Here is a 20,959-nt window from a genome sequence, read left to right as displayed (position 1 = left end):
GTCCCCTTTTCAGTCAAAATCACAAATCAAATTAGTCACAAAAATAAATTTGCTTAATGGAAACATGTCAATTTTGAAAACACTCACGTTTTTCTCTAAAAAAAAGATTAAGTGATTTTCAGCTGTATTGAAATCAGTTTAATTTGCAAAACCTCTGTGGAAACGTTTCTTTCTCATCACCCAAGTCATGTGAGCAACAACCTGATGTTACTACTGGCAGAAAACACAAAGGAGACGACAGGAAGTGGTAGTAGGATCATGGCGCCTCACTATCTGATGACTTGCTGCGTGAACAAACGTATTCAGGTGTGAATTTAATTGCCTTTCTCAAGTTTTGCTCACTTTTGTAATAGAAATGCAAAAAAGTCCTGTTTATTTAATTAACTAATTTCTAAATTCTTCATTCTTCAAACTGATTATTCAATACTATTCAATACTATAAATAGTCTGTGGCATTAGCAGAGAGTTTGCCAAGTTTTAATGGTCACAACCCACATACTGAAGTGAGCTGATCAACCAACCCAAAAATGAATACACAAATTTGTATTTCAAATGTGGCACCAATTTAATGAACTGGCTTTCTAATTCCTGCCAAGAAGCATTATTTGACCAAACCAAATTGTTCTACTTACAGTGCAAAACATAGATTAAAAACTGTGTTTAAGAAAACAAAAGCATCTCCTTGGATGTCAAACTGACTTTTTTAAAAAAGCTGACAAATATATACTGAGTGGCGATTCAGTTTTAAAAAATTTATAAAAAACAAAGTCATTCACACCAACCTGGAAAAAGTTCAGCTAGCAACTGGACGGAGACAACAGATGCAGAGACAGCATCTGTTGTCTCCTGAAAAATAAAAAACCTGAAGTGGGGAACCACAGAAAACGGGACATTCATCAACATTCTGCTTTTTATTTCAAAGGAACAAATCAGTGAAAACATTTCAACCACATTTACTGTCAGAAACTTCTCTGAAAAACAAAAAACAACAACAAACAAACCAAAATGTTCCTTCGTTTAGCCAAATGTCTTACATGAACAAACCCTCCACAAATCCCAAACAATACAGCGCCAGCTTGTTGGCTCGACTGTTTCCTGTAAACTAAATAAGCCACTCGCATTATGGTGGCCTAAATAAATAGCTACCCCGTTAGTTAATGCAGGCGGAACCAGTTGTATGGTAAACAATTTGTGGACATGTGGTAATGTCTTACTTTTATGGTCCGAACATAGATAAGCGGGTCCAGACACAAAAATGTTGGGCAATGCAAAATAAAGATCTTCGATAGATGGGAACAATTATTTCAGGGAGAAGGATTGTTATTCCTGAATACATTTGCAGGTAGAGCTGTATTTTAAATATAATTTTAGAGTAACAGAATAAAAATAGGCTACATAAAAATGTGCACCATATTCTTCCGATTTTTAAAAGTTTTGAAAAACACGTAAAATATCCCTTCCAAGGTTATTATAGTTGACACGAAATACCCAAAAATGATGGAAATCAAAACGGTAATTGAGGGGGGTAACCTTTAACTGGAACTATGTCGCACTTTTATAAAAGTAAAACATACTAAAATTTCGGGGTGTAATTTTAGCGATTCCACAATATCTATTGATATTTATTTTCCAATGAGGAAACCAATACTTTCCTCAGAAAGTATTGGTTTTTCATCCGTGATACATTAGATCCTACCTTGAGTTTTATGTCAATATCAGTATGAATTAAATGACAGCTGTCGCACATGACATTTTTCACCCAGTTGCACATGAACATTATAAATGACATGTAATAAAACAACCAGTTATCATTAATTAAATAATGAAATGGAATAGATCAATAACATTATTAATATAAGTAAATAAGACAACAAAAAGTTCCTTTTCTGGACAACCAAATACACAAAGCCACACAATTAACATTTAAACAAAGCAAATATATAACAGAAACAACATTTATTACACCATCAGTTCAGTTAATTCAATCCAAGTCTAAGGAACAGTCACACTCACCTTGTCCGTCTGAAGTCTTTCAGAAAATCTTAAAAATGTATCGAATCATATCGTTTACTGAATATTGTGATACATATCGTATCGTGATCATTTTAGCTGCATTATTAAAAAAGGCCAAAGTATAATAACACAAAAACTAAGACCATAACAAATAAAACTAAACAATATAAAAACTAGCAAACACATTCTAGGAACTAGAACTAACTGAATTAGGCAAACAAAAAACTCACAATGAAGTAACATAATCCTGATTCCTTCCTCCTCATAATCACGCATTACTTTGTGTTGGTGTATCAAATTAAGTCCCAAATTTGTGCTTGTAATGTGACAAAGTGATGAAAACTTAAAAGGTTAGGAATACTTCTACAAGACACTGTAATCCGTGTGTGTGTGTGTGTGTGTGTGTGTGTTGTGTGTGTGACATTGAAACTACTTAGAAAACCAGACTAAACTGAGTTATCTGCATGCAGAAAATGTGGCATTTCGATTACTGTCTGATAATCTGACTTAACGAATTTATTAAAAACTGGTTCAATGGGAAAATTTATTGGGTTTTCCTCTAACAAGTGTCTTCTTTTCCGTGGCTATAAGACTCCTGTTCATTAAGTAGGGATTAAATGTGTTCTGGCCTCTGTAACTAAGACAAGGAGCGAAGGAGCTTAGTGGGACTCACTTTAAAGGTTACTTTAAAAAAAGCCTCACCTTACACACACTCTTATAACGGGGAACATTTGTGTCTTTTCCCGTCGAGGTTGTAGTGAAACTACGCTGTGTGTTGTGAAGCGGCGATTGGAACAATAAAGTTGTCTTCAGAGTGCCGTTACGGGCGGAAAGTGTCACAGCTGTGGAAAACATGACAAAAACAGCTTAGCGTACCAAGAGGCTGCAAATGAAAAAAATTAATGACTGCACTCTCCGGTCCAGATATTAGAACACCTCAGGCTATTCTTAGACAGCATAACTCTCACAGACAAATTACAAGAACAAGCTCCACTAGAGGAAAACAGCAGGTACAGCGACGGCTTTACTGCCCTTTTCTCCTTGTTTTATGTATGAAAGACTTAAATATGTACTTTATTGTTCGTATTTACCATTTATTCACCTGTAAAGGAACTTTAGCATTTCTAATTAAGTCCAAATGGATCTCTGCTTTGAACCTGCCTAACCACGTACTCAGTTTTTTTTTTTTTTTTAGGGAATAATGCCCAATCCAGCACAGTGATGAACCGCATCGACTTGGCGCCTTATCCGCCTGATCTCCCACCATTTCTCCCCAGTCAAGATTTGGTTCCATCTGTCTGAAGCACTTTTCATTTCCTCTGCTCCTCCCGTCCACCTCCCTTTCTTCAGAAGCAGCTCGTAAAAATAATTTTGCTATCGCATGCCAGCCAAAGTTTAATTAAATCTTTTAATTCATTTTTTTTTTTGTCTGATGAGTATGCCAGATCATAACATGACATTCATTAACTGATTTTTTTTTCTTTTCTTTTCTGTGCTTAGACGTGGTTACAACTGGCAAGCTTTAAAATTAGATATATTGTCATTATTTCCACCTTTTCCAACAATATAACAGTTATTTTTTCTTCTTTTTGCAGGATTCTTACTGTGGCTTTACGGTGCTGCTATTGTTGAATGGTTAGGAGTTCATCTTGAGTTTTTAGAAGAGGTTTCTATATCTCTTTCCATCTCATTTACTCTCACCGTCTCTTAAAGACCAGAGGTCTGCAGCTCGTTAAAATATCAAGGGTTGGTTATGTTTCTGATTTTTGTTTTTGATTTGGGTCTAATATCTAAGTTACTCTCAACATTTAAACTCCATTTGCTCATGTGGTTGATGACCACTGACTAGATTTTGACCTTTTAAGTGATGCATCCAACCATTTGAAATAAATGAAATAAAATCATCGGAGCCAAAAAAACCTGAAATGTGTAAATGGCCTACATGGTAATATATCATGACTGTAAAAAGAGAAACTACCATGTAGCAGATGAAAAACATTACTTTATAAATATGATGTGGAGATTCCAAAACAAAAAACAAAACAAAAAAGTAATATCCCTCCTTAGTTTTAGAAGTGCATATAATAAGCTACGACAATCATAAGTTGAAAATAGTTAATTTTTTTTACACAATTCTGCCCCTTTAAAAGTCTCTTTATTGTTGAAAGCAACTCTGTACTTACTTGGTATCGAATCCAGACCACATGCTTACAGTATCACCCACCACTACTTTTGGGCCTACATGAAAATCACCAGTTGCCCTGCGACAGACTGGCGACGTGTCCAGGGTGAACCCCGCCTCTCGCCCAGAACGTAGCTGGAGATGGGCACCAGCAACCCTCCCGACCCCATTAGGGACAAGGGTGAACAGAAAATGGATGGATGGACGCAAATCACCAAATGGTGGAGAACTTACACTGCGCAAGCCCCTGAACACACCGTCTCCATGACGAAACATGGTGGTGGCAGCAGCATGCTGACATCGATGGGAAGATGGATGGAAGTTCGTGCAAGACGATCCCAGAGGACGACATGTTAGAATCTGCAGAAGACCTGAGGTAAGAGTGGTCCAGTCAAAGGGAGCAGAGATTGAGCTTCGTGTGAATTCAAATGGCATCTCGAGACTTCAGTCCGATTTGCAGGTTCAAACGAAATCTGACACAACACCTCATCATGAAGCCTCTAAGAACGGAAACTCTTAACGACTGCTCCTCCACTCAGCTCAGAAACTCACTAGAGCTGTTTGTGATAATTATGTTGCTGCTCTTGCCATTCTGGCGGCATTCCCTCATTGTTTCCATTTCAACCCACCAGACAAGACGTTTCACAGCTAATGGCTGCCGGGCCTCTTCGTGGTTGGACCGCGGTCGCGATCAGCGCCGATCAAAAACTCACACGCATTGTGCTGTTGTGTTCCGTAATAATGCGCCATTTGCATATTTGTGACAGAAATGTATTAAAGTCTTTATGCCTTATTGTTTAGAAGAATGTATGAGGTGATGGGAAGTAAGGCTGCCTGGCATCGACTTAATTGGATTTCTTATCTCATCATTGTGTGGTTGATGAAACAGACCACGGGTGCGAGCACAGAAGTCACGAGTCAAGCGTTGGTTTAACTTTTCAAAACTGTTTTTCTCGTACTTGTGGTCAATGGGGCAGGTTGATGTAATTTATCTGCCGATTAGGGAACAGCACAGACCTCCTGTACGGGTCAGCTTTGACTTTAAAATGTTGTACTAACTGAGTTGACATTCAAAATCTGTTTTGCAACATTTGTTCTGCAGTACAGAAGTGTGAAAAACAATTTTCCCTCTTCGGGATTTCCTCAATTTTTTGCGAGTTTGTCCTACTTCTGAGTTTAAATATTAGTGAAAGACGACACATGTAAGCACAAAGTGTAGTTTCATTAAGGGAGAAAGTCCAGCAAAGAACAATGAAAAGCGATGAGCTTAAACCGTGAGGCAGCGATGGAAAACAACTGAAGAACAGATGAACTGATCAGAGGAGATGTGTAACAGCTGTGACCGGAAGAAAACAGGGAAACAGAGGGAGGAAAACTAATTAACACAAAGGAAGCCGAAGAGCTATAAACCTAAAAGAAAGAGGCCTGGCAAAAATGTAAGAAAAACGAAATGTATAAGAAACAGAAAAGACTAAAACGTCTAACAATAAGGAACACAATCTGTGCTTCCATTGTAAATGTGCTCAAAAGTTTGAGAAATTGAAATTGTGCTGCTTTTTGAAATTGTGTCCAAAAGGCAGAATTTTGCAGCCAAACCATTTAGTAAGAAGTGAAATAAAAATCACACATGAATTCACACAAGTCTTTAAAAAAAATGTCCCATCCTGTTGTCTTCGTCTTTAGTGACATTTGGCTTTTGATCACGACTTGTGTGATACAAAAAAAAAACAAAAACAAAAACGTGTTTTGCAAAATAAAGAAATTGGATATGGCCAAATAAAACACCTCATCCTACTGCCAAAACATTTTTTAATCAAAAATAAGATTTTTTTTGTTTTGTTTGAAATTCATATTTGATATATCAAATTGTGCAATTACACAGTCAATGGAAGCGCAACCACAGAGAAATTAGCAGAATGTGGTAAAACCTCTAAAACAAAATTAACAAGGAAAGGATGGAAACACAAACAGGATTTCTTCATCAGCTTGGAAATTCAACATGCTGCTTTTATCTTGCTAAACTCGGCCACAGCTGAAAAAGTCAACTAAAGTGCTAATTTATTTATTTATTTTTTTTTACATGAAATACGTCACACAATAAAGTCCTCTGCTAATCAGAAAGTTGTGAGTTCGAGTCCAGCTTCCTATCGGTGCTGCATGATGTGTGTTTGTGGACGCCACAGGATAAATGTAGCTCCGGCGTACAGCGCCAAGGAACCAGAAAAACTCTGTGCAAATTCAGTCAATTTACCATTTATGATGTTTGGTTTTAATGGCTCATTTCACGGAGGCAAACTGTGATAAATACCCATTTACTTTCACTCTGCAGCTCGTTCAAAATGGAGGCATCCTGTTGTCAGGAAAAGCGAAGCACTTTTGAATGATCAGCTCGAGGTGATGGCGGTTTTCATCCGTGGCTTCACACATCTTGAAAACACTCCATTTCCACGTGAGCCGGGTTCTGCCTCGGAAGAAGGCTTTACGTCTTTATTTCTGACATGTAAGTGTAATTCGGGGGGGGAAAAAATCGACCTTTAGATGCAATAAATGGTCGTGTTAAGTCCTGGATGTCTTGTGTGGCTGCGAAACACAAAGCTGGGACTCGTATTTTTGACCTGCGGGAAAACAGTACGAAAAAAACAATTTGCTGATTTATTTATAGTTGTTTTCCACGGGACGGCCAATCATGTCGCTGCTCTGTACGTCTGGATCGAAAAGCCTTATTGGATTTCAGACACGGGGAATTAAGTTTAAAGGCAGACCTGGCAACACTTTGCTTCAATTTAAGACAATAAAAACAACCGTTAATAAATGTTTTTCTTTCACTATTTGTGATTGTTTTGCTGAGAAGCAGCGACAGAAGATGACAGCCGCTGCATTATTTTTTGACACACGTCGTAAACACCAAGTTGCAAAGATGATAGTTGGCTTTTAAATTTGTTTTATGAATTGATTGTGTCAGCGCTGCTGTTTTTGCAACGAGTCGCAAAGGTAAGACATTCTCAGAAGAGTGGAAGGGAGATGACCAACAGCAGCCTCCTGTTTTGGCTGAAATGAGCAAGTATTTGAGGAAAAGGTCCTGAGATAAAGAAGCCGACGTCTCCTGCTCATCTAAACTAAGCGCTGAAAGGAAATGCTGGAAATTTACCTTGAATAATTGGAAACAACAATTGATTACACTCCTTTATATTTCTAAAAAAACCAAACTTTAATTCATTTTTTTTTATTATCATTATCGCACATTCCAGATATAAAAAGTGACAGTAGTGTGGGGGGAGGAGAGGAGCAGGAACATTAGGAATGAATCAGAAAAGCTTAAGCCAAAAGAACAACATATTAAAAAAAACACACGCACACACACACACACTCACGGGACACTCCTACACTTGTACTCCACCGGACCACTGGATATGGCACATCTACTGTACTGCATGTTACACTGATGTCACATATATGAGCGGATTGAAGTAGATTAAGCAAAGTCTCAGCTGTATAAGAAGAGAAAACGTGTAGACAAAAGAAAGACAGAAGTTGAAAGTGTGTACACCTTTCAGAAGTCTTAGAGGCCTTTAGCACAAAGATTGGTCATCATTACACAAATGGGTAGGATTAGGATTAACCATAATCCTAATACCTTCAAGAATATCAGACATTAATATTTGTTATGCTGTAAGTTTCCGCTCCAGTGGCAGCTACTGCAACAGTACGGCATACAGAAAACACAGAAAACCAGGGTCCTGTATGGCAGAGCAAACTGAACAGAAGAGTCTTTGGCTTGTTTATTCTGACAATACTCACTGAAAGCGGAGCAGTACTTGTGCTCAGTCTGTTGAACTAAGTTAACAAAAACAAAAACGCTCTAATACGCCGAAGATTGTGTCTGCTTAAGGGCCAAAGCACGGCGAATTACGAAAACACGCAATGTTAGTTATAAAGATGTTGACATGGAACATCGGCAACAGAGGAGCGAGTTTACCGCCTCATCACCAGCTCAGCGTCATGGACGCCCCAGATCTGCATAAGTCGCGGTTATCCTCAGTGCAGATGACGCGGCGCCCCGCAGCCGGTTTCCAGGCTCAGCCGTGGAGCGACAAACATGCAAATACTGAGCTGGGATCCGATCCCAGCCCAGATCCCTCTCTTTGCTTCCCCGATGTTTGGTTGGAATAATACTGCATTGTGTGCTGTCTGGGACATGATGGGAAAATGATCAAGAAAAATAATCAGAAAACAAATGCTGGTCACGGAGAAGCGGCCACTGCCAGAGGAGAATTATATTACCAGTTTGACCAACACAACTTTGTCAAAAATGTCATATTTCACATTAAAAGGTAATGCAGTTGTATTTTCAAAAGACATGTACTACAAAAGAATAATTGTTTTAGCATTCTGTGCTTATTGGTGCAAGTACAGGTCTGCTGGAGAGACTTTGAGAACAACAGAGATTTAATCTGTTATACACTGCAAGAGCACAAAATCTTGCCAAGGATTTTTGGTATTTTTGCAGTGGCAGAATTTTTCTCTGATAAAACATTTTTTCCACGTTATACGTGAAATTATCTGACAATTGAAATAGTGCATTGTATTAATGTTAATACAATCCACTATCTTGTTGATAGGTTACTTCTAAGTTAGTTTTGTCTTAATTCAAGGGTACACACAGTCTCATTGGAAACAAGACAAAAATACTCGGTAAGGTTTTGTGTTTTTGCAGTCATATATCTTATAACAGTGTCATGTCACAGGAGCCAATATGTCTGACTTCCGTGCAAGGGCCCCATCTCAAGTAGTTGCCAGTATCCTCTTTATTTCACACTTAGTTTATAAGTAAAAAAAAAGAGAGGATTTGTTCCTTTTTTGTTTTCTCTGCCTCTGATTCATCCATTGAAAATGTCTCAATAGTCTCTGAATCACCAAACTGTATTCCTCTTAACAGAGGACATCTATTCTCCGTTTGCTAAACCAGAGTCCCTCGGCACAGAACACATTTATAGACAAAACTAGGCTGATGCCTGTAGGAATTTCTTTGAATTGATCGTTTTTAGGGTTAATAATCAAATGTGTTAGTAGTTGGGAAGCATTACCCAGGATAAGTATGGTCCTCTCCTGTTGTGCTTACTGATGTATCCAAATTGAAGTAATTGAGTTGTGGACCTGTCACATCTTTAAGGTCTGTGTTGGTTGAAGCGCTCCTGTTTTGTATAGAGCACATAGACTGGGGTGAAAGGTGTAGGACTTACTTTAACTGCATCAAAACAGATTTCACCATCTTGTTTTTGTTTGTTTTTTGTCCATATTTGGTGATTAACTGACCTTCAGGGACTCAAAGTGTAATGCTAAATGAGTAGCTTTACGTTGGAAAATGTTTGTAGGTTGTATGTATCAGAAAGTTACTTGGGCTACTGGTAAACAAAGCCATTCAAGGGCATCTTCATCGGCGCAGACAAAACCCCTGCATAGATTAAGTAACATTGATGGGTTATTGACATTTGAGCAGAACAACGGTGGATGTGTGCCATATGCTGGTAAATCTTTTGACATGTCCAAGTTTATTGTCTATAAAAGGGGTTTAAACTCATTTTTGTTTTGGGGCCAAATCAAGATTGCAAATGCTCTTAAAGGGGCGGTTGTGCCAGAATGTATCAATAAAACCTTTTCACAAGCTGTTTAAATATCAACAAATTCTTAAAATTACATAATATTTTTGAACATCTTTTCAGTCCTTCCAAGATTTTGTGATTATTTTTGCAATAAAAATCAAAGTGTTTGTGGTGCTAATTTTGAAATAAATAAAAAAAATTAATTTAGCAAAATCTGCAGTAAACTCCCAATTATGTGTTCACGCTGAAAAGTGTGGGGATTTGTTTATTTTGTATGAATTTCCATGATTATTCTCAAAAGACTGGAGGGTCTGATTTTGGCAGTAAAGGGATAAAAAGAAAACTGCATTAAATTGACTGATATAATATTTGAGTCTAGAATCTAGAGGGCCACAACAAAAGCTATGGTGGGCCGAATTTGGCCCACAGGCCTTGAGTTTGACACACGTGCTCTAGAACAAGATTCACTGGAGGTGCAAAAAAGAAGTTATTTTTTTCCATTGGTATATTGTTTATTGTTATAAGTGAATTAATCAGTCAACAGATTGTACTTTTTAAAATCAATATTCAGAAATTATTGAATTGAAATAAGCTTCTATATCTTGCTGCAAAGTTTTTTGTAAGTTAGTTTTGTCTTATTTCAAGTGTACAAAGATATTTGCACTAGAATCTAAACCAATAATACTTGGTAAGATTTTGTGTTTTTGCAGTGTAGGAAGGTCTTTAGGTGATGAAAAAGTTTAATTAGTTACAAAATCAAAGTAGGACGAGACCATATACAGGTACAGAGCTGAAGAGATTAAAATGATTAAAATCTTTTCTACAATACTGACATATGGACAGTGAATCTGATGTGCATGTCACCCCCAACCTCCACTTCCTGTGTGAATAATCATAAGCTGCTGTGTAAATGATAAAATTAAACCAATAACATTAAATGTTAACAAAGTAGTGTTAGCATAAATTATCAATGTGTTTTAAAAAAAAAAAAGACTGGAGTTGTTTTCAGTGGTCAGAGTCTGCTGTGGTTTCAGCCGTTATCAGATGAGCCGTTTGCAACAACCTCTGGGTCCAATTAACCACAATTTATATCTGTAGAATGAAGATAAGATACCCCAGATACCTTTTTACCTAATTTCAGAGTTTCTTTTTTAACTATCTCTCTAATGACAAGCGTAGCACCTCAAAGGACATCTTATTGCACAAATCCTCGTCCTCTAAAGACAGTTTGAAGACTAACTTCTTCAAATGGGGTTAGGGTTAAAGACAGAGTCTGACTAACAAAGCAAAACGCATTAAAAGCACAGTCTTGCATTCAAATGGCAGCTGTGTAAATGCCTAATGTGACAGGTTATGCAATCTATTAATCAGCCTGAATGCCAAACAAAGGAACAAAACAGAAGCGCTGCTGTCAGGCTGAATGAGCAATCACACTTTTCAGCATCTTGTTGATCAGCAGCCACTCTGCCCTCCTCTGCCGGTACGGCGATTTCCTCCAGTCCCGTAATCGTGACCACTCAGTTTCACAACGACTGCATAATGCTGCAGTTTGATTAGTTAATCAGTCTTCATACATGCTAGTTCTAGGAGTAAAAAGAGAGGCTGAGGGTCGTTAGCTTTAAAATTGCCGCGGTAACCGGCCACTGCGCACATCCTGTACTGTACTGCGCATACAGTACAGGATGTGCCCCACAATTTTTTTTGTGTGTGAACAAATAATTGGGAGTTAATTGCAGATGTTGCTAAAAAATTGTCAAAAACTTTCTGACTTGCACTAAACAGCTGCCTCAGCCTTAATTGATGCCAGATTATAGTCCATGATCTGAAAAGTTCTATTTACTGTCATAAATAAGCGGAAATATTACAAATATTTCCAAATTAGTACCACAAACATTTTGATTTTATATAAATAAAGAATCACAAAACCCTGGAAGGACTGAAAAGATGTCCAATAACATTATTTAATTTTAAGAATTCATTGATATTCTAACAGTTTGGGAACAGGTTTTATCGACACATTCTGGCACAACCGGCCCTTTAAGAGCATTCACAATCTTGATTTGACCCAAAACCAAAATGAGTCTGACAAAATAAGACAAAACTAACTAAAAGGACATTTTCAGCAAGATATGGGAGCTTGTTTTAGGTCAATATTTCCGTACTATTTATTTATAAGAAAGTATTAGTTCCACTGGCAGATTATTTCACTTACAACATGGAAAAAATGTCTTATTAGTAAAATAATCTGCCAGTGAAACTAGTACTGTTTTTGCAGTGTGATAAAGTTTTCTGCCTGTAGCAAAAAGCACGATTTGTTAAAAAAAAACAACAACAAAAAAAAAACAACTCGCCTCCCTACGGTTATTTTCAGAGGTAAATCCGGTGTTCTCCTCAGCTGAGTGGGTTAATCTAATGTCAGCGTCGAGTGAGAACATAGGAAAATTAAATTACTATATAACCAGCTTCTATTAAAACAATCATTCAATCTCCGAATGTGGCAAAACCTGATCAGGATAATTGTCAGTTGTTTGCATGCAAGAAAATCAGGAGGCGACAACGATGGGGCCCAATAAATGTGATTGGGCCCACAGATAATCCTATTAGATTTCACCTAAGATCCTTAACAGATTTACACAATTCCTTACTTATTCATTTAAGTGTGTGTGAGTCTCTGTGTGTGTATATGATTTTGTGTTGCATGAGTTACAATTGGTATGCAAGAAAAACACAATGTGAGGAGGTTTCCTTTAGTAAAAAATAAATACTTCCAGTAGAAAGTGGGTCTAAGTCACAAGTGTGTTTTTGTACTTCTTGGTCACATTTGATGAGTGGAACTGAGTGATATCAAACCATTTTCAGACTAAACATTTATGTATATTTGTTTTAAGGCAAGTTATCTGTTTGCACCAAATACAAATCTGAAACGAACTAAACTAAATAAACGATCTCTATAAGAAAACAAGCAAGAAAGAAACTGACGTTACAAACCTAAATACACCGAAAACCTACATCAACACCTCACAGAATGAAATATGGAGTCGACACTAGCATGGCGTCCATCCATCTGCCTTAAATTAACATGTTTAAAACCAATACGCTTTAAAAATCCTAATCATTTTAACCTTTAAGAAACAAACCAACAAACAGAGCCACTAACATGGATTATAACCGAGAGTAAAAATGGTAGAAAGTGTCATTCATCGTTGTAGTAATGTGAAAAAAAAATTTATAAAATGTCAAACTTGACATAACTGTGTAAATGGAAAAGCAACAACTATTTATACTTCTGTTGAAGCAGCATACTTATAATTACGATTATTGTTTATAGAATAAACACCCAATAAATATGTCAAGTCTAACAGTTGATGTGCTATAATTGGACCATCTGAGTTAAATTAATGGGACGCTGAGCGGATCATATGGTGTTGGGTGTTTCTCAAGTCCAGAAATATTTCTAAACGGTTGAGTTTGTCTTGTAGGCAAAAGCAAAATGGTAGCAGCCTCCATTCAACCTGCTGCATCGTGCAGTAACAGGTGGGGGAGGGGACAGGTTGCATTTTTCTATGATCCACACCGTCAGAATAAACACACATTACTCCGGAGCTTTCTCTGGCATCGAGCGCCAGTGATCCTGCCAAACATGCAGTACCGTAATTCCACCACACGTAGCGCTATCTGAAAAATTCCAACGAGGAGATATTGCGCTTTCCAGCCAATATCGGGTTATTACGGTAATTTATTTTAGTCACAGGACATTTAGAGAACTGTGTAGAATTAAAGTAAGTAAAAATATCCAGGTGGACATTTTTAAATTTGGGACACAAAGGGTTTTAAAAGGACTGTAAAACCAAATATAACTACAAAAATGTAAAACCTTGATACGGGTAACACCTCATAGCTAGTCCCATCAAATAGCTGAAAGTAACGGTGAAGATATTCCAATAATAAGTGTGTTTATTGTACCACGTGACTACTTCATAAACGTATTGATAATCAGTCAAAGCCAGGCTCTTCTGATCTACTCTATAAATGATAACTCCCTGATTATTGTTACGGATAGTATCTACCCCTCCAAAGGAAGGCACTAGGAACGGTTTGTGTGTCCTTGGATTTGATAATCAGCTGGACTCGACCGACGGCAGGCGAACAGTATTCCTACAACACAGAGCCGTCTACCTGCCTGAGCAGACTGGAGTCCCGGTGTGCAGCTTGCTGCCCGTTTGTCCTAACAGTCCTTTCTGAGTCAACACAGCACACAAAGGGAAACTCTGCTGTGTTGGATTCTCACGCCTAAGGTCCCCACAGCAGAAACAGGCCGGGTGTTGCTCTCTTATCCAGGTAGCTCCTTCCAAAGAGCTTATTTGCTGTCACAGTACCATACATCACTACTAAAGCCCATTACTTTCTGACTTTTGATTCCAGTTCTGCCGAGTGCGTTGTACTAAAGGTAGAGATATCCGACCCAGTACACAATGTTGAACAGCAAGAAGGACGTGGGGAAAAGCACACGCGAGTACGCGTCCAGTTCCAGTAGATCTATGTGGACTCTCCCTCTTCTCCAAGCGCCTCCTTTGCATTCTTCAAAGCAGCAAAAGAAGCTCTGGCAGTCTTTCCCGTCCAGACACTCGTAGACGCAGGCGTCCTCGAACTCCTGCCAGTACATGGCGTTGTTTAGAGCGATGACGGTGTGCGGAGGAGGCCTCACGTCCAGCACAGAGAAGTTCTGAAACACAAGATGTTGGAAAATTAGATTGAATGTTTTGGAGCTAAAAAAAAAATACGTTGAGTTTCTAGGAAAATGAACAGTTCTGTTATACGCCGTGCCAAGCTCCCTCCCCGCCTAGCTAACACAGGACCAACTCTACATACAGTGGGTGCTGAGGTTCGTTAAGTCTGCAGAGTTTTATCCTGATCAGGACCGTCATGTGGTTGTCATGGTCATCCAGCGGACCGGGAGGTTTCAGCTGATCCCAATCTTTAAGTTTAGTGCAACAGAATACCAAACCAGACCAACCATGACCCATGAATGACAGACTGCTGAAAGACGGCAAAGTTTCCCCTTGAAAACTTGCTAACCCTGGTGGTTGGGTGGCAGGGCAGTCTTTCATCCAGCGGCTTGCTGCGTTTCTGAGTTAAGAAATGTTTAAAGTTGACAGGAAATTCGAAGATACTACTTGATAATTAGGTGTCATTAAAAGATTGGATGATTAATACCAACTATAAAGTCTTAAAAAATGCAAACGTAAAAAAAAAAAAAAACTTAAATAAAAAAGCAAAGCTCAGACTGGTGGGGGCACAAGCAAAGCCTGGTGGCCCGCCAGGCTTATAATACACTGAGGGAAACCCTGAGACGGGTAAAACTAAAATGTGAGAAACCATTTCTGGGAAAGCACAACTGTAGAATGATGAGCAAAACAATAATATTTACATTAAACGAACAACAAACAGAACAATATATTGTTTACAAATCCGGACAGACGGAGCATATTTTAATTTAACCCCTTCAGTTACTCAAAACGTAACATCAAAAAAGTACCCAAAGTTTGAAGAACACCTGGTGTGGTGCAGTCCCAGAACTAATAAAAATTTAATGGCATTGAATTCTTAGAAATGTTTCAAGCAACCAAGACAAATGTTTTGCATTCGTTAATTTAATCTGAGATTATATTTTATGATCAATTTACTTGTAATCTTGCTTCAGTGAAAAATATCTGTAACTTGGAGTTGCATTTTATCTGGACAGAATAATAACACGATTCCGTAGCTTCAGGAATTGACATTTGTTGTAATTGATTTGTGTTGGAAAAACTACGCTGTAGTTTACGATGACTGTACGCCACAGTCTGTAGTGACCCTGACACCGACAAGATGATGAATCACTACATGCACTAATGGCATGAAGCGGTACGGCGTAGACTTTGTGTCTCCTAAGTGGGGGGAGGGTTTCATTGTTGTAAAAGTGGGGCTGTCTGGGTGGATGACGGAGTCATTTGTGTTATATGATGTTACAAGTGGAAGTTTGTGAGGTAAAAAATAAATGTCTAAATGTAATTTACGTTCTACTGGGAATATAGATTCATGTTTTTTTTGCTTTAAGATGTTCCCCGTCTTTGCAGAAATATAGAATCTGAATGAATTTGCTCCAAATTAATTGAGCTTAATGACAGTACGTGACAAAGGATTTTTTGGTTATTCCATTTCAACTTTTGATCTCTCTTTACCAAATACATAAATTTATCCAACAGATGAATATTTATTAATTCATCATAAATATATATATTTATTTTTTGCCCACCAGGGGGTCTTTTGTGGGCTCTAGTGTCCCTTATATGACAGTAGGCTGACAGGAAAGGGGGAAGGAGAGGGAGGAAGACATGTGATAAATGTCGGTCGGGTCCGGGAATCGAACCTGCAACGGCCGCGTCCATTCATCATATTTTTTGACCATATTTTGTTGAAATCAGTTTTGACTTTGACAGTTTTACGCCTTTCCCCAATGGTTTTCTCAAGATGACGTCTTAATTTCCCAATGGTTTTGTCGAGTTAATCTCGATAAGTCAAATGGCACGTAATTTGAAGGATGGAGTCAAACTCAACATCCACACCAATCATATCATGATTTCGAGAAAACAAACGTTTTTCTTTTCATCTCCAGAAAATCAACTAAACCAATGGAAAAAGTATGAGGAAAACAATTTTTTTTAGCTTCTGCATTAAAGGGGATTTTGTTTAGTCATTCTTTTTCGTCCTTAAAGCCACATTTTGTTGATTGATTTTAAAAGCAATACAAAGGCAGCACATCCAAGGGGGTTACTACTTTTTATAGACGCTGTAGATCTTTGATAGAATTAAATAAACAAATTTTTGTTTCGGCTACGTGGCTACGCTAACATTTGGGGCTTGAGGTATGCTGTAGTTCTTCTATATTATATATAAAATCCCACTGGAGGGCTGTAACACCCACAACCTCTGGTGAGTCAAATTAAAGGACGGATGCGTAAATCCCAAAGTGGTTTTAATTCTAGTGGAAAACCTTTGAATAAAAGCTTTACTTTAGAGGCCAAACTCACCAGCCTTTTAGGTTCCATGTAGCTCGGCCTCTGAATGTTGTATGAGTAGTAATTTAATGTTGCGTACTCCATCAAGGCAGCAAACACAAACAAGAAGCAAACGGTGACGAAAAGGTCCATGGCGGTGACGTAAGACACTCTGGGTAACGACGTCCTGGCCACACTACTCAGAGTGGTCATGGTGAGGACTGTGGTTATCCCTGAGAGAGCGAAAAGGGGAAAAAATGTATTCAGTTGGAGCAAAATAACTGTTTTTTTTTAATTATTTAACAAAATCACAGTCCAAAGAGCTAAGTAACTTTTAAATGTACACTTTTTCGGGTCGATCTGCGTTTCGGGCTGCGGTTTTGATTAAAAGGCTGAAAACTGAAAACTTTTTAAAACCCAATGAGCTCGTAGAGACGCACTCAATGAGAAGATCTTTCAGTTTTTTATACTCAAGTTTTTACCTTCATGAGTTTTAACGGCGGTCAGGATGGGAAAAAAACATGAATAAATAAAACATCTGTTACTGTTTCATTGATGTTCCCATAGTAACCAGCTGACATCTCACTTTTCCTTTATCCCTGGGCTGCCGCTGTGATTGCCCTCATCCTCCTGTGCCAAACATTTGGAGGTGTTGCCATAGCAGCAGGTAAACACCCAAAGAGCGTCCCTGTCGACTGATACCTTACAGGAAATGAATCGCTTTCTTCAGTAAACCTGTTGACATTTTATGCATTCATTATCTTCCCCTGCATTGTTATGTAATTGTAATTGATGAACATCCTTTAGAGAAATTAGGGGGATTTTTTTTCACCTACAAAGTTGTGATAGAAACTAAATATGACATCGATTTAACAGTTCACGCACTGAGCGGACCAGAGACCGCTCCAGAAGCAGGAAGCGGACTGTAACGCAGGGCATTCTGGGTAAATACAACCTAAACAAACGCTAAGAGTCTGGTGCCAGCAGGAAAAAGAGACAAAAGAGAAATCCTACAAACACTAAAACCTGACACCACTCAATTTATGGTTATAATTTGTGTAGAAGGAAGTTGCGCTCATGTCTTCTTCAGAGGTTTCCGTGTCATTACAATCAGGCGTCCCTGTTGCAGCGCCACCACAGGCAAGGAGGTGGAACAGGTTTCTCAATTTATTTAGGTTATTTCACACAGCGCAGTGTGAAAAAAAACGCAGCAGATGGAAATGTAGCAAATGTTGCAGCTTTGGTCCCCAATTGAAATTAATTTACCAGAATATCAGGTGTGAAAATGCCGTTAGACGCAACTTCTCACACCTGAGCTGAGATTTGAGATTTTCTCCTGGCAACTCTTCCTAGCGAACCGTGATATTTCAGTCTTTATCTGATGTAGACGTCAGGAACTTAACCGTTTATCATGCAAACTAAGTCCTATAACGTCAGAGACGGAGCTCTTCCATCTACAACCTCCAGACAGTCTGATCTGAGGGGAATTTACCAAAAAGATTGCCAGCTAGCCATCTTAAATGTTTTCCACTTAAATATTTCCTCAGCGTCCAACGATAGACATCAAACACATTGAAGAATGTCTTCTAATGCTTCCAGGATTGATGGGCAGCAACAATTTCGTCTCCAAGCCGTTTTGCTAATGTTTTTCTTGCTGGCACTTTGTCAACACACACCTGTACGCTGCAGAAACTCCTGCTGGTCTGGAGTCGGTCGCACTTGCTGATGATTATTTAATTGAGTGCATTCGATTAGCAGCACCTGGACGCTAATTTGTCTCTTGCATCCCAGAATGGCGCCCAGCTCCCCCCTTCGGTTTTTCCCAGTTTATCCAGTGTAATAATGATGGAGCGCGGTGACGGACACCACAGCGTCACAACACCGATGCTGGTACTGGCTAATGGCGCAAACGACAGAGATCAAGTTTAATCCAAATTCCAAAAAATACTTTAATGATCCCAAACGGAAACTAAATGTTGTTGGAGCTCGTAATAATTCAAATTCTTCAAAACGTTACTGCAGGTGGTGGTGGCTGCTGGCAGGACAGATCTCTTGTATTACAGCGAATCAATAAAATACGATCACACACTCGCTCATCTTTTGAAAACACACTGAAAAAAGCAAACAGACGATTCAACTGAAATATGTTGTGTTAACTAGTCACAAGTAATCAAATTGAAAAGTACATGTATTATGTTGTTTAGGTTGTTATGTCAAACAAAGGTAAATAAAGCAACTTTGACAAACTTACTTTGATTTTCTGTCAGAAATGAACATAATTTTTTTTTTAAGTTGGAGCTCCATTCTCTTTTCTCAGTGCTGTTGCAGATGAGCGTAGGAATTAATTACATGATTAATAAAGTCAATAGTTAGAAAAAGTAAAATCATTTACCTTTATAAATGCCAGTGGTCTGCACAACAACAGAAAGGGCATGCACAAACATAAAAAGCAGCAGAACAAGAGAGCAGCAGCGCTGGTGAAGATGGAAAAAACTGATTTGGAAAAGAAAACGTGATATGAGATGATGAGTAAATTGTAAATCAACAAAACGTAGAAATTTTGCAATTTTGTTCTTAATGTAAATGACCTAAAGCCGTTCTGGCCGGAGTGGCGTCCTTCTTGATCCAGAAGGAAACCCAGGAGAGAACCACGGTGAGAATGCAGGGGATGTAGGTCTGGATGGTGAAGTAGCCCATCCTTCTGCTCAGGTCAAAATACACCGTCATCACCACGTAGTCACCTGAGGTTACAGATATTACACCAGTTACCAAATACGTGTAAAAAATGAGCAAATTGCAAATGATGAAAGTCGAGCAGAAGAGTTGAGTATGTGAGTCGCACCTGGAAAACCTTCCCGGTAAAAAACCAAACACAGATTTTCTTACTGTTTGTGTTAATCTAAACCATTTATATGAATCTTGTCATTTCCATCCCACATGATGTCCAGACGTGTCGTTCTGATCGTGCAGATCGCTTGTGTTTCCTAACAGAAAACGTGAGCCGTGTCCGGTGTTGTGTCCAGAAATGTGACGCCCTAATAGGAAAGCGTGTTGCTGCCGGTGAAAATCATACAATAACTAAAAACACATCATGATTCATATCATTCAGGGTCAGAAATAAATACAGAAATAAACTTGATGCAGCGATTTAAATTCTGCTTTCTAATTTAATTAACTTTAAAGTATTTACACATTAATGTTTTTCTATTAAGAAAACAGTGTTATCTGCAACGTTAGATTTTCGTTACTGAGTTCAAACTTGTTTCATTCTCGTCTCTGCACAATCAAGAAGAGAAATACAGCGGCAGCATAAACCTTTTATAGTCTGACCATTTTTATGCAGTTCCTTAGACACCAGTTAGTTTTTTGTTACAAATGTGAATATTGTGCAAAATTTTGAAATGAATCTCTTTTTATTTTTATTAGACATGTAGTTCTGAAAGTGAACCATCCATGCTAATCTTATCTCCTTCATATTTTTGCCTGACATGGACCCATTTATGGTTCTGCTCATAAATCTTTACAACTTGAAGGAGCGTTTTGGTGTTCAGATGGAACCGTCTCAAGCGTGTCCACACTGATCAGCAAAACGTCTCCAGGTCGTAAGCGTCAGACTTTACCCGCCATTGTCTTTATGACGCCCGTTGTGTTTCTGAGGCCCATGAAGTCGAACTGGTACAGACGCCAGGACTTCTGGTCGGCCGCCTCCACCGAGTTCTTCCTCCACTTGTAAATCATCTCGTCTTGCGAGTATCCGTCTAGAATTACACAGAGCATGTGTTTGTGAGTGTTTGTAACCCCTGGCGCTACCTGGCACATCCTAATGGTTTTGCGGCTCAAACTTTGCACAACGCGAGCCGAGCCTTGAGAGGGTTTTTACAATCAGTGGTTGCAGGTTAATGTTGGGGTTTCTTTGCCAAACTCCTACTGGAGACATTATTATCTCCAGAAACACTGACTGAATTATAATATTGCCTGATAGTGATTTAACGTAATCAATTGTAAATAAACAATGTGAATTGTTGGGAAAATATTCCTCTAATCCATCAAAATTCATCAACTAATCCCCACTTAACGCTACCTATTTAATTAAATCAAGCACAACTTCATCACTACACTCACTGCAT

The 20,959-nt window shown here is 38.5% G+C and overlaps 1 protein-coding gene across 1 annotated transcript in view; it reads right to left on the bottom strand.

Moving 5' to 3' along the window:
- Positions 1–12,055: 12,055 nt before the first annotated feature.
- LOC122838307 (gamma-aminobutyric acid receptor subunit gamma-3) overlaps positions 12,056–20,959 on the bottom strand; it is a 35,912-nt gene continuing 27,008 nt past the window's right edge. The window contains exons 6-9 of the mRNA XM_044128859.1: positions 20,453–20,590; positions 19,421–19,573; positions 16,866–17,065; positions 12,056–14,518 (exon numbers count right to left, since the gene is read on the bottom strand). Coding sequence (XP_043984794.1) covers positions 14,237–14,518; positions 16,866–17,065; positions 19,421–19,573; positions 20,453–20,590 — 773 coding nt within the window. The 3' untranslated portion in view covers positions 12,056–14,236. The remainder of the gene's footprint in view (positions 14,519–16,865; positions 17,066–19,420; positions 19,574–20,452; positions 20,591–20,959) is intronic.

The sequence above is a fragment of the Gambusia affinis genome, linkage group LG10, assembly GCF_019740435.1.
Source record: "Gambusia affinis linkage group LG10, SWU_Gaff_1.0, whole genome shotgun sequence".
Taxonomy (NCBI): domain Eukaryota; kingdom Metazoa; phylum Chordata; class Actinopteri; order Cyprinodontiformes; family Poeciliidae; genus Gambusia; species Gambusia affinis.
The sequence above is the reverse complement of the archived record's forward strand: the minus strand, read 5'-3'. Positions and strand labels throughout refer to the sequence as shown.